We start from the raw sequence: 14,118 nt of genomic DNA on the forward strand, positions 1-14,118 counted from the left end.
ACATAGTTAAAGCAGCAGAAGAATAAGAAACAAGGCCAGTACAAGAAAAGCAACTCCGATAACATATCAAAGGCTTCAGGAACTGAAAATGTTTTTGCCTGGATTAAAAAAGGTCTCAAGTAGGGATTTATTGTGGTATTGTATGCATTGTGCCTTGCAGTTATTTTTTAAAATCATAGTTTAAGAATTATTTATTGTAATTGTTGAGAGTGAATTTCTGTTTAATTATCATTTCCTGATCTTTTGAGAGTTAATTTTATTCCTGTTATCAGAAGGTCTCAAATGTAGAATAAATGTTCAAAAATGTACAAGGCAAACACATACATACTGTAAGTATATGTCAGAGACGTGGCTGAATTGAAAGCCTGGGAAGTGTCTGACTCTGGAGATGAAAGAATGCCAGTAAAGAGGGAGCCAGAGTCTGACTCCCGGAGACAAGGGATTGGAGCCACAGACAGAGCAGGAGCGGGTTAGTTCAGCCCCCCTTTCATCAAGAGCTCCCAGACTCAGATAGAGCAGCAGACTCGGAAAGATCACAGGCAGGGGGGGAGATAGACAATATTGAGAGGGTTGCTATGCAACCAGGAGGGATGCAGCATTTAGAGGGCTATTTATTGGGGGGGGAGTCCACCCACCTTCTCCCCGAACCAGAAGAGCTGAAAGGGTTAAAAGAGAGGAAGGGCTGGACTTTTGTACCCTCCATGCTGCAAAAGGGGCAGAGACTCAGAGTGACCAACTCGTAGCTAAGAGTGGTACGCCCAGAGCCGCTCTCTGGATGTTAATTGTAAATAAACGTACCATAAAACTGCCAGAGACTCATTCATTCTTATCGGAGCTTGCTTGCCTGCCTGAGATCACTATAGTACATATACCACGTGTCTGAAATAGCACAGGAGAGCAATCCTGAAGCCATTTTGACTCTCCCAAATTGACCTCAAATATTTCTCTGCAGGGAGGAATGAAATGGGAAAAGCTTTCCAATAGTATTTGGACTGTAGGGGCTTACATTTCCCTGCAAAAACAGTCTGGCAAGTATCTGTTAAGCTGAGCAAACTGTCAAAATGTGTAAGAGATTCAGGAACTAAAGTATTTACCATCTCAAAGGAATGGCCAGGATACCCAGGAAATGCAATCAAGTAAGGACGCGGGTGGCGCTGTGGTCTAAACCACAGAGCCTAGGGCTTGCCGATCAGAAGGTCGGCGGTTTGAATCCCCACGATGGGGTGAGTTCCTGTTGTTCAGTCCCAGCTCCTGCCCACCTAGCAGTTCGAAAGCATGTCTAAGTGCAAGTAGATAAATAGATACCGCTCCAGCGGGAAGGTAAACAGCGTTTCCATGTGCTGCTCTGGTTTGCCAGAAGCGGCTTTGTCATGCTGGCCACATGACCTTGAAGCTGTACACCGGCTCCCTTGGCCAATAATGCGAGATGAGCACCTCAACCCCAGAGTCGGTCACAACTGGACCTAATGGTCAGGGGTCCCTTTACCTTTAACAGATCTCGGTAAAGCTCAAACAGATTTGCTCATCCCTACAAGGCACTAGCCTGACCTAGATGGTGCAGGATGCTGTTTTCATGTGGCCTGGGTTTTTCTTTAATCTCGGTTTTTTTGGTATTGCTTTATTCTTCTCCTGGAAGTCACTTTGTGCAGCACCAGGAAAGAGGGGCACAGATGTGGGCAGCGTGCATTTTTGTCCAATATTTGGTTTCTGAAAGAAAAAAACTCTGTTTGGGGACAGAGGCAAGTTACTTATTGCAGGGGGTGCTTCGCCTCCTCTGGTGGCCCTTGCGTGCTTTGTGGGCATTCCTGGGTGAAAAGCGGGGGCTCGTAAGAATATAAATATACATGACACCTGTTCCTCGGAGAACACAGAGAAAAGCCATTTTTCACCCTTTGCCAGAGGATGACTTGCAACAATTCATTCTGCAGGTTCTTCTTCTTGAAAAGGGCAAAGATCTCCTTATCACTTGGGCCATCTGCATTCTCTCAATGCAGCAGGAAGCACCTGAGGCTATCAAGGGCCCCCTCACTGAGGCTGTGCTCCAGGCGGGAGAAGCAGCAGCAAGTAAAATCTCAGCCTCCGAGCGCAACGCATCATGTGCTCCGTCCTTGCAAGAGTATGAGGGCTGAGCCAAAAAAGAAAAGAAAAAGGAAGTTCCTATAAATTGCTCTTCGCACAGCATCATTCTAAGCTCCCTTTCACTAGCTGTCATTGTCTGGTTTCGTGGCAAGTTACCGGTAGCAAAAGGCCATGGACAGAGGTAAGTCCTGTTTTCTCTCTCAACCTCAACTTCAGGCTTCAAATTGAGTCAGAACCTAGCCTCCGAACCTGTTTCTAGCTCCAAGGCTACTTGGAAACAATCACGATGGCAGTGTGTTTCTGGGCATGTGCAGAGTAGAATTCACTTGCCATTAAATGAATAAAAAGAGGGTTAAAAAAATGATGGCAGCCTTGTGCTCAGACACCCATCTGGGAATGGGGGCAAGGGCTTCCAAGTGGAGGGGGGATCAGATTTAAAAGCCCTGTCATCTCTCCTTCCTTGGAAGGTGTGTGTTTCAATGGACAGACTGTGCTACTTGGCTCCCAGGACAGCTGTTAAGAGAAGCCCAAATTTCAGATTGCAAGACAGAGGAAAGAACCACAATGTGATATTTTGATTTATTAATGTTAAAAAAAACCTCTTCTGTTAAAAGAGATAAACTGCACCCCGCTCTCAAATAAGTGGTCCAGGAAGCCCCTAATCTCTAAGGACCTATGCACTCAGTGATAAGTGAGGCTTTCTGTACATGCTTCTGAATGAGATGCCACTTTGATAGGAAAAATAAACATATATAATAATAATAATAATAATAATAATAATAATAATAATAATATATGTATTTTCCCCAGCAATGATGTCAGTTCTGTTTTCTGTTTGTAGATAATGATGATGATGATGATGATGATGATGATGATGATGATGATGATGATGTAATATAAATTGCAGGGGGCGGATTAAGGAATGAACTGGGCAAACTGCTTTAGATAAGATGATTCAGAGCTCATGCTTGCTTGGAAAGCTGCTTTTGGATCAGCTTTCTGTAGTCCTCTGGGCACAATGCAAAGTGCAGTTTTGGACCTGTCTTATGGTCACAAGCTTTGGTGACCATAGGATAGGTGTCAGCAACTGCTATCCTAGGGCCAACTCTGGCCTTGCACCTGCCATACTTGAGGCGGGGGTGGGGGGAGCAGCACCTATGACTGTGGGACTTGCCAGCAGTATACTTTGCCAGGAGTGGTGGTGGTGCAGCCATCGGCTACAACTCCCCCATCGAAACAGCCATCCGGTGAAACTACTTTTGAACCTTAGAAGCCACCTGTCCCCCTCTACAAAAATAAATCCCGAATCACAGCCCTGTTTCTCACAGCTAACGCATGATCTGTCCTCGTTACAGCCTTTTCTATACGCGTTTCAGAATGGGCATGAACAACTTTGCTGAAAGACCACGATATTTCAGCCATCGCTTAAATTTGCAGGGCTGCTTTCTCTTCTTGTCCTCCTCTGTGTCGTCCCAGCCATTTTCTGTGTCACTGTGAGCATTCTGTTTCTCTCCTCTAGGTAAAAAGCTGAGAGCGGTCGTCGTTTTGAGCTTGCCTCTCCTTTTCCAGGTAAGGAGCTGACCCAAACGGCCGGTGTCCCTTGAGCACTGCCATTCATCACTGCTGCGGTGGGGTGGGGTGAAGTCATTTGATAGAGTCTGTTCCATGTTCCCTTGCTCCACCTTCCCATGTCAGTAAAGGGAAGAAGTTGGGCAATGGGAAGGATTAAAGGTTGAGGGTGTTTGACAAATGGCCACTGGGCAATAGAAATTTGATTCAGCTTGCATTTAAAGGTGAGCCTAGCTGAACCGCATGCTCTGCAGAAATACATGCACCGAACCACAGCCATCCTTTGGAATCCACACTTCTCAGAATCTTGCCAAACTGTTCTGCAGCCAAGCAATGAGTACAAAAATGCCTATACTCAAGTCAAGTGTGCAGGCAAGCGCATACATTACTAAAACCTAACCTACAAAGAGGAATGATTTAAGGGAGCATTGCAAAAATTAGCATATTGGGCAAAACTGCATACCCAAGAATGTGCTCATTAGGAAAAATCTACGCTAAAGCGCTGGTGAATTTTCATGAGGACTATTTTTATTGGCTATAGATTAGTAATTCTTTATTGCAATTGATAAGTCTAAACTGTTTAATGACTATTTGATGATGTTTAATTTTACTGTTTACTATTGGATTCCAATGGATTATTGAATATTGCTTTATTGGATATACCGTAAGTTGTTTATTTTTAAAGTTATTGTGATTTTTAAAATATCGGATCAGATTGTTACTATTAATGTTTGATGTTTTATTATTATTTATATGTGTTGGAAGCTGCCTAGAGTGGCTGGGGCAACTCAGCCAGATGGGCGGGGTATAAATAAGTACGTTATTATTATTACTATTATTACTATTATTACTATTATTACTATTATTATTATTAAGATTGCGGAAATGTAGAGAACTGAAGTTTAGATTGAAAAAATGGGAAATAGAAAAGGGACAGCTTTTCCCATCCCTGCTGGGCAACCATCACAAGGTGCATTTTATTGTTGTTGTTTAGTCGTTTAGTCGTGTTCGACTCTTCGTGACCCCATGGACCATAGCACGCCAGGCACTCCTGTCTTGCACTGCCTCCCACAGTTTGGTCAGACTCATGTTCGTAGCTTCGAGAACACTGTCCAACCATCTCGTCCTCTGTCGTCCCCTTCTCCTAGTGCCCTCAATCTTTCCCAACATCAGGGTCTTTTCCAAGGATTCTTCTCTTCTCATGAGGTGGCCAAAGTATTGGAGCCTCAGCTTCAGGATCTGTCCTTCCAGTGAGCACTGTGGGCTGATTTCCTTAAGAATGGATAGGTTTGATCTTGAAGTCCATGGGACTCTCAAGAGTCTCCTCCAGCACCATAATTCAAAAGCATCAATTCTTCGGCGATCAGCCTTCTTTATGGTCCAGCTCTCACTTCCGTACAAGACTACTGGGAAAACCATAGCTTTAACTATACGGACCTTTGTCGGCATTTTATTACCACCTCTGAAGAAAGGCATGTTGCTAAGTTGTGAACGGAGGTTGACTCTGGAGCTCCTCTTTCCCTCATTCTCTGTCTTTCTCACTTTCATACAGGCTCTCACTCTCTCTCTCTCACACACACACACATTCAAGGGAAAGGGTGGAGGTGTTGGTGGTGGGTGGTGGGCTGCCTCCCCTTCCTTTCTCTTTGGGCAATGCTCCTTCTGCAGGTCCACCCACAGGATGTGGTAGGAGCCCTCGCTCACAAGCCCACCGCAAGGTTTTCTTGCAGGCCTAAGAGCTCTGTGTGTTTTCCCTTTTAAACTTTGTGTGGCCGGTTTGCCTCCCAACCCGCTGCGGTTCTTTCTCTCTACTCCTCTGCCTCTCCTCACTCTCCTTGCTATTTTTGCAACAAAACACACCAGCAAAGTCCCCAGCAGTTCCTCCCACTGACCCTGTTCCTTCTCCATCTCCCTCCTCCTCCTCCCCCCTGCCCCTATCCTAAACCAAACCACGTCTTGGACTCAGTCCTGGAATATCATGCCCCTTCCACGTTCGAATATGGGCAACCCCGATGTGTCGTTTTCATTGTCTGGAATTTCCAGCGCAAATGTCAGGGAAACACACACCAGCTTCCCATGTGACATAGCAAGGGACTGTAAAGATATGAATCACAGATCACATGCTGTGGTCACCCATAAGTGGCCAGGGGATTTGGAATCACCCTTTTCTGAGCAGAGGGAGAGCTTTTGACCACAAACCCTGTTATCTTAAGAGTGCAGACATCATGCCAAAGTTAACCAAAGGGATGATGGACACTTAACTATGGCTTGGTGCGGTGTCTGAGCTGATAGTCCATAGTTTGTGAGAGGCCGGCTAACCTGAATCAGAAACCATGGTTTGAAGTGCATGAACATACCATGGCTTGTGCTAATGGTGATTTAGCACGAAGACAGAACTCATAATGACCTTCCTTATGGTTACTTCTCTGCTGCCAAAGATTGGTACGCCAAGGGATGGATGGATTTTTGGTTTGGGTTCATGTCAATTTTGCATATGTTTGTTCCTAAATCTTTCCCACCATTTTTCCGCATTAATTTGTGCTAAAATGTGTATTGAAATACTGCTTTATGACGAAGTACCTAGCTGATACACATTTCATCTCACTGTACACATTTCTAGAGGTATTTTAGTCAGAAATACACATTATAAATGCTTTTGGGGAGTTGCTCCCCCCCCTTAATGCCACGAATTGCATCACAAAATCCCAAGCAGTGCAAAATCCAAAGGATAATGAAGCCCTAATCCACACCTAGGTCTAAGAAGTGAGAATCAGGGCAGTTCAATTCGCAGAACTTGAATTCCCCAAGCATTCTCAGCTTGCTTTCTAAATTTATTCTTGCATTTCTACCTCACATTTCCTCCAAGGAGCTCAAGGTGGTGTACATGCATCTCCCCCCAAGCCGTTTTATCCTCACAGCAACCCTGTGAGGTAGGCTAAGAGATGGCAACTGGCCCAAGATGATCATGACGATGACAATACTTTTATTTTTTTCTACCCCACCCATCCGACTGGGTTGCCCAAGTGGGCTTCATCTGGCTGAGTGGGGATTTGAACCTTGGTCTCCCAAGGTATTGGCCCCATGGATGCTACCTTAAGTTTATTGGCGGAAAGATATAAATGTAAGAAATAAATGAGTGAGTGAGTAAGTATACAGTATACTTTCCCACCAGTAAATATATTCACAGATAGGCACTCCAGACCACATCATTTGCAATGGCGGTTCTGATGCCCCTTCTGCATTAGATTTATTCACGCACAATTCTGAACTTCGCCAGCAGTATCATGTCCCTACTGGTGTCGGTTCAGCACCGTTGGGAATGTAGTGGAGAAAATATTCGTTCCATGTAATGAGACAGGTACTTTCTCAGGGAAAAACCCAACAACGGGACCCTAATCTGGACTGCTGTCCAAGACCAGGTATAGATCACATAAACCAGGAATATTGAAGGGGGGCCCTCCAGATGGGGTTGGACTCCATCTCCCATCAGCCCCAACCAGCAAGGATGATGGGAGTTGGAGTCCATCAACCTTTGAAAGGGGAATTCCATGCACTACCCTTGCCGCTAGCTTTTAATTGTGAGTGAAACAGCTGGTGCAGACACACCTTTGTTTTTGAAATGTTTCCACCACCATCCCCGGAACATTTTTTGTAATGATGTTTAGCGTGTATGTAGCATTTTCTGAGTGTTTTAAGGTGTTTCAGCCACATTATCAACAGTGTAATCTCTACACAACAGCCCTTGGCAGGAGATCAATGTTATTATCTGTATACTGCAGATAAAGAACTGAGAAAGAGTGGCTCATTTAACACCCACACCTGCTTAGCTCGTGATAGGGGATAAGATCTGAGCCAGGAATTACATGATTTCTAGCTCAGTTCCTAAGACACAACCGTGGCCCAGCTACTGCCTGGGAGCAGGTCCTGTTGAATTCAAAAGTAGGCAGCTATAGGATTGTGCTCTAGGTCACTTAACTGTGCCAGTAGCTAAGGAAACATCCTTCCCATCTCCCGCTCTGTTTTTATTTTATTTCGTTGGGAAACTTTGGTGTAAGCACTACACGTCACATTGTCCTTACGTGGGGTCAGAAACTCCAAGTTTAAAAAAGAGAACCTCTTCTGCCTTTGATGACATCCTCAAAAAGGAATGAACCAATCGCACGTGATCCTTCATAAGGCAACGCTCACATGTCCTAATCAGAATTTCCTCCTTGGTATCTCACGGGCCCGAATGTGGCAATTTTCGAAACTTTAACCGCTGCCATGAATTATTGTTCCATCTGAAAATGGCAGACATTCCCTAAAGATAGGAGTTGTTGTTTCTCCCCATTGATTTGCATCAGTTTGGGGTTTCCCCCCCCCCAGAAGTCGATAGTCCTGCCATAATCTCATTTTAGTGATCCCCAGGTGCCTCCTTTTACTGAGGACAATTCTCTATTCGACACTGGAACTGTCTTCCTCGGGAGGTGGTGGACTTCCATTCACCGGAGGTTTTTAAAGCAGAGGTGCTTTAGCTGAGATTCCTGAATTGCAGGGGGTTGGACCAGATGACCCAAAGGGTCCCTTCCAACTCTACGATTCTATGATTTTATTGGAGAGGGTGCCCAGTCCAAGTCCAATTTAAAGGGGGGGACTTTAAGAGGCGACAGCAGGTAGGGGCCCCAGCATTGCCCATCACCTGGGAGTACCAGGGCAGCAAACTGAGCTGGCACAGAGCAGGTAACTACGGTAGGTCAGAGTGAGGTGCTCTATAGAGAGACATGCAACGCACCTATATGAACATGACAATAGATATTTCTGCATTTGCATCTATCAATATAAATTAGCCTGTGCATATTGTGTGCATGTCTGTGTCAACAGTGCATTTCTAGAAAATACGTTTCCTCTTTTTCTGGCAATATAGTTTTTGCTTGGCTATACAATTCCTGGAAAGCTTAGTTTCTGTAAGCATATGCCTGCCAGCTGGCAAGCATTTTCTGTAAAATAAAAATGCTTTCAAATGCTGCATACTGAAAATTCCCTTTATGTAGAAGTCATCCCGTCTTGGTGGGTGGGAGAAAAAATTTGTTCTACAGAAGTGGTTCCCAACTGGCGGCTCACAGACTCCAGGGTGTCGACGTAACCCACCCAGGGGATCTGTGGCGCCGTTTGCACAACAAAAAATGCTAGTGAGATATCAAAGTTTTCAAAAATAGGGGGTCCATGTGGCTTGGCTTTTGCAAAACAGGGGGTCTGCAGTACTTAGCTGATGGAGAACCACTGTTCTACAGTGTCAATCAGAGAGAAAGGGGACCTGAAGGTCAAACCGGGTGTGATGTTATTCATGTATTCGGTCCTTACACGGCAGATTTGTTAAATAATTAGCCACTATGGTGGGGCTCCTACTGGGAAGCTGATGGGGAGCAGGGGCATTTTACCCTTTTGCCCTTCAAACCAAATCCGGATTGGGGCCAAGCACTGAAATCTGAAAGGAAGTGTGCACAGGAAACCAAACAGATGTCTTATGAGCCTGCCCCCAAAACACAGAACCCACTTCTGTTCTCCCAACACACACACACACATACACACCAGTGCCCTCGCTTATTAAGTAGAACACTGGTGACTTGCATTGGAAGAAAAGATTCCATTGGTGTGAAATTGGACCTTTCCAACTTGGGTGGCTTTACAAAGAGGATTAATCAAACTCTTGGCTGTGAATGGCTAGCTACTGATGGCATCAGGGAATGAACTCTCCAATCTCTGTGACATCTCTCCCCCCCAAAAAAATCTGGGGAACCCCTGTGCCCATGGTTCCCCATCCCCATCCCTATTTGCTTTTTAAACAGTGTTTAATGCAATTACCAATCGTGTGAATGGCTGCTCATTTAATGTGGAACCCAGAGACTTAAAAGTGGCGTGACTGTCATCCACTCATCCCAGGAAATCTTTGGAGCTGTAGTCTTTGTGTGTGACTAGATAGCTCTGAGAGCATCTTCATCTGGCATTGACCTCTAGGACACCTTCATAGGATCATAGAATTGTAGAGTTGGAAGGTACTCCAAGGGACATCTAGTCCAACCCCCGACAATGCAGGAATCTCAACTAAAGCATCCATGGCAGATGGCCACCCAACCACTGCTTAAAAACTTCCCAGAAAGGAGAGTCCACAACCTCCTGAGGGAAACTGTTCCATTGTCGAACAGGTCATACTGCCAGAAAGTTATTTTTGGTGTTTAGTCAAAATCTCCTTTCTTGTAACTTGAAGCCATTGGTTTGAGGCCTACCCTCCAGAGCAGGAGAAAACAAGCTTGCTCTATCCCCCATGTGACAGCCCTTTAGATATTTGGAGATGGCTATCATACCTCGCCCCAGTCTCCTCTTTTCCAAGCTAAACATACCCAGCTGCCTCAACCATTCCTCATAAGGCTTGGTTTCCAGACCCTTGATCATCTTGGTCACCCTCCTCTGCACACATTCCAGCTTCTTAAATTGTGGCGCCTAGAACTGGACACAGTACTCCAAGTGCGGTCTGACCAAGGCAGAATAGAGCGGTACTATTACTTCCCTTGACCAGGACACTATACTTCTGTAGATGCAGTCTAGAATATTATTAGCATTTTTGTTGTTGCTGCATCACACAATTGACTCATGTTAAGCTTGTGATCTACTATGACCCCTAGATCCTTTTGGGAAGCCATGATAGTTAAACTGTGAATCAAACAATTATACCTAGATATAATTCCTCAATGAATGTGCCCCCTTATCTGAAGATTGCTTCCTGGTTTGGGGGTCATTAGCAAATGCTGCAGAGATATTATCCCCTCCAACGTGCAAATTGTAACCGATCCTTTTATCTGCCTCCTAGCTCTGCATGAGCCAGACTGTAACAGCTGAATACGAATACAATAGCAACTTCACGATTGACTACGATGGGTATGCGGATATCTGCAAGAAGGATGAGATCCGGCGATTCCGTGCCGTTTTCTTACCCATCGTATATTCCCTTGTGTGTTTTGTGGGGCTGGCAGGCAACTGCCTGGTCATGGTGACGTACATCTACTTCAAGAGGCTCAAGACAATGACAGATATCTACCTCCTCAACCTCGCCATAGCGGACATCCTCTTCCTGCTGACTCTCCCCTTCTGGGCCTTCAGCGCAGCAAAGTATTGGGTCTTCAAGGAGTTTGGTTGCAAAGCCATCCACTGCATCTGCCAGATGAGCTTCTTCAGCGGAATGTTGCTGCTGCTCTCCATCAGCATCGACAGGTATTTCGCCATTGTCCAGGCCCCCTCAGCCCACCGCCTTCGGTCCCAGAGAGTTTTCGCCAGCAAGGTCACCTGCCTCTCCATTTGGATGCTGGCTTTCGTCCTCTCCATTCCTGAGCTGGTCCACAGGGGCATCTATGAGTCTGACCAACAGAAGCCACGCTGCAGCATCCTAGCCTACAACTTGCTGGCCTTCAGCACCGGCATCAGGATTTGCCAGATGCTCTTTGGCTTCTTGATGCCTCTCCTAGTGATGACATTCTGCTACTGCGTCATCATCAGGACCTTGTTCCAAGCCCGTAGCTTCGAGAAGAACCGGGCGATCAAGGTCCTCATCGCCGTGATGGTGGTCTTTGTCCTCTTCCAGCTGCCCTACAATGGCGTCGTGCTAGCTGAGACCATCTCGGCCTTCAACCACACCGACGGCCAATGCGAAGTCATCAAGCGCATGGATGTGGCCAATGACGTGACGTATGGCCTGGCATGCTTCCGCTGCTGCCTCAACCCCTTCCTGTACGCCTTCATAGGTGTCAAGTTCCGCAATGACCTGCTCCGGCTCCTCAAGAACCTGGGCTGCATCAGCCAAGCGCAGCTCTGGCAGTGGTCAACGTACCGGGAGAACACAAGGTGCTCTGTTGCCACGGAAACTGACACCACCACCACTTTCTACCCTTGAAAGGCCCTACGGGCAGGGACATTGGACCGCCAGTCAACTTGGTGTCACAACAACAGCCTTTTCCATTGGCCAGCGTGAGAGATTGAAACTTGGAAGCTTTGTATCTCACCCAGTGGGTATGTTTTCAAGTTGCCTGAAGGGACCAACGGACTACCCCCCCCCCTCATCCACAGATCAACTCACCTAATTCAGACTGTTGCATAGAGTAAAGAGATGTGGACTGCAGGAAAGTTGCTCACGGATCTCAAGGAAGTGAGCTGATGGCGGGGACAAAACTTTGCCTATGAACTAGAAGAGTGAGCCTAAATAAATGTGGGTTTCCACCTGGTTTTTGTCACTACAATACCCATCATACCTGACCACTGGTCCTGCTAACTAGGGATGATGGGAGTTGTAGTCCAAAAACAGCTGTAGTCGCAAGTTTGAGAAACCCTGGCCTAAATGAATGTAAGAAGAGTTGTGTTGGATCAGGCCAAAGGCCCATATATCTAGGCCAGCGTTACTGTTCTCACAGTGGCCAGATACCTATAAGAAGCCCACTGCCTTCTCACACAGGACTTGGTCTCCAGGCCGCTCCCTAGCTTTGTCTCTGGGACGCTCTATCGTTTCTCGGTGGTGAGGTAAACGCACTCTGCAGCTGCTGAGGGGCCCATTTAATCTACTCTTACTGAATATTATCATGTGTTTTCTAGCAGATGGCTGTGAACACAGCTATTCCTGGGGGTTTGCCTTAACGCAATACCTGTCCAGAGTTTCAGACTTGTCAGAGGAATAGCTCGTGGTGTTCAGGAAATGGTCTCTCAGCAGGAGCCAAATGTTAGAAGATGGCCTCTTGAGACAAGAATATGTTCTAAAACCCGGGAGAGATTGGGTGATGTGGCATACCTTCCCTATTCCCTCAAGTTATGGAAGGTCCGTGTTGGGGAGAGAAGCCGCAGTTAGTGATTGGGACTCAGAAGGAGGCAGAGAGAGATCTTTGAACTCTGGAAAGTGCTATTTTGAGGGCTGCCTTTCTAGCAGTCTGATGTGGGACGGTAGCATTTGCTGCTTGTGAGACGGTTGAGCTGTGCCTCCACCTATGTTCAACTTGTACATTCGTAAATAAACTCAAAACTCAAAATATTAACAGAAACACCTAAGTTTGTTTGCTCCCTTCAAGAGGAATCAAGTACTGCCCTTGGAACTTCTCCTCTCTTATTATTATTATTATTATTATTATTATTATTATTAATCATCATCATCGTCACTGAATTATTAATTGCCTTCTAAGCCACTGCCTCTTGGCAATTTGTATATAAGAGAATTCAAGGCAGTTAAAACCGCAAAGGGTACATGTAAAACATGACCGGAAGCCTGACAAGCTCATGGAAAACCCACATTGGTCCAGCTGGGGAAAGCCTGTTGGAATGAAAAGAAATGTCTTTAATTGTTTCCAGGAAATGCAGTTATTGGACACCTATCACTGGGTGTCAGGAAGACTTCTATAGAACAGGGGCAGCCACACTAAAAGCCCTGCTCTGGATTACTGTGGAATGCAGCTTATGAGATCTTTGAAACTCGCAAGAGAAACTCGCACACCGACCTCCAGGTGTGTAGGGGGAGTGGGGAATGCAGGGAAGTGAGAAGTCCTGCGCGTCCAACTATGAAGCCTTTGGGGATAACACATCACCACAATACTAGCTACAGGTAGGTAGCCGTGTTGGTCTGACGTAGTCGAAACAAAAAATAAAAAAATTCCTTCCAGTAGCACCTTAGAGACCAACTAAGATTGTCATAGGTATGAGCTTTCGTGTGCATGCACACTTCTGAGTCATCCCCAGTGCCAGATTTACATATAAGCTAAACAAGCTATAGCTTAGGGTCCCACTCTCTTGGGGGCCATAAAAAAAATTAAAGGGGGAAAACTGGATGTACATTTCTAAAATATAAGATAATATAATATAAGCAGTGGAATTTGCTACCAAGGAGTGTGGTGGAGTCTCCTTCTTTGGAGGTCTTTAAGCAGAGGCTTGACAGGCATATGTCAAGAATGCTTTGATGGTGTTTCCTGCTCGGCAGGGGGTTGGACTGGATGGCCCTTGTGGTCTCTTCCAACTCTATGATTCTATGATTCTATAAGATAAACAACAAATAAAATAAAACCTACATACAGCAACAGTGTTTTGTTTTGTTTTGTTTTGTGTAGGCTCCTATGATGTAAGTAATGCCCTCCCCCCCTGCTCGCCTGCTCCCTAAAATAGCATTGGTTTGCTCCTTTCTATACATTGGGTGCCTACATTGTGCATGGACTGGATGCATGGCAACATGTGCAAATGGCTTTTAGGTCCATAAATTACCATATAGCATATATTCAACACACAAAAAACAGTGACAATTTTTTGTTGACAAAGGACAGCTACACATATAAAGGGCCCCATTACCTTCAGGAGCTTAGGGCCTCATCAAACCTAAATCCTGCCCTGGGCATCCCACACCAGAGATGTTCTTCCAGTGCAAAACTTAACTGCGCCCAACTCAGGGATGGGGAACTCTCTGTAGGTTGCTGGATT

At 45.7% G+C, this 14,118-nt stretch overlaps 1 protein-coding gene across 1 annotated transcript; it reads left to right on the forward strand.

Moving 5' to 3' along the window:
• Window positions 1–2,205: 2,205 nt before the first annotated feature.
• Window positions 2,206–13,677, forward strand: CCR7 (C-C motif chemokine receptor 7). The gene is made up of 3 exons (XM_035135887.2): window positions 2,206–2,260; window positions 3,599–3,648; window positions 10,493–13,677. Exons 1-3 carry the CDS (start codon window positions 2,251–2,253, stop codon window positions 11,567–11,569), a joined length of 1,137 nt encoding a protein of 378 aa, XP_034991778.2. The 5' UTR covers window positions 2,206–2,250; the 3' UTR covers window positions 11,570–13,677.
• The last annotated feature ends 441 nt before the right edge of the window (window positions 13,678–14,118 follow it).

The sequence above is a fragment of the Zootoca vivipara genome, chromosome 13 (genome assembly GCF_963506605.1).
Source record: "Zootoca vivipara chromosome 13, rZooViv1.1, whole genome shotgun sequence".
Lineage (NCBI taxonomy): Eukaryota > Metazoa > Chordata > Lepidosauria > Squamata > Lacertidae > Zootoca > Zootoca vivipara.

Coding starts and splice junctions, on each gene's coding strand:
- CCR7 (XM_035135887.2), top strand. Junction 3,649..10,492: donor GCTTGCCTCTCCTTTTCCAG/GTAAGGAGCTGA, acceptor TCTGCCTCCTAG/CTCTGCATGAGCCAGACTGT.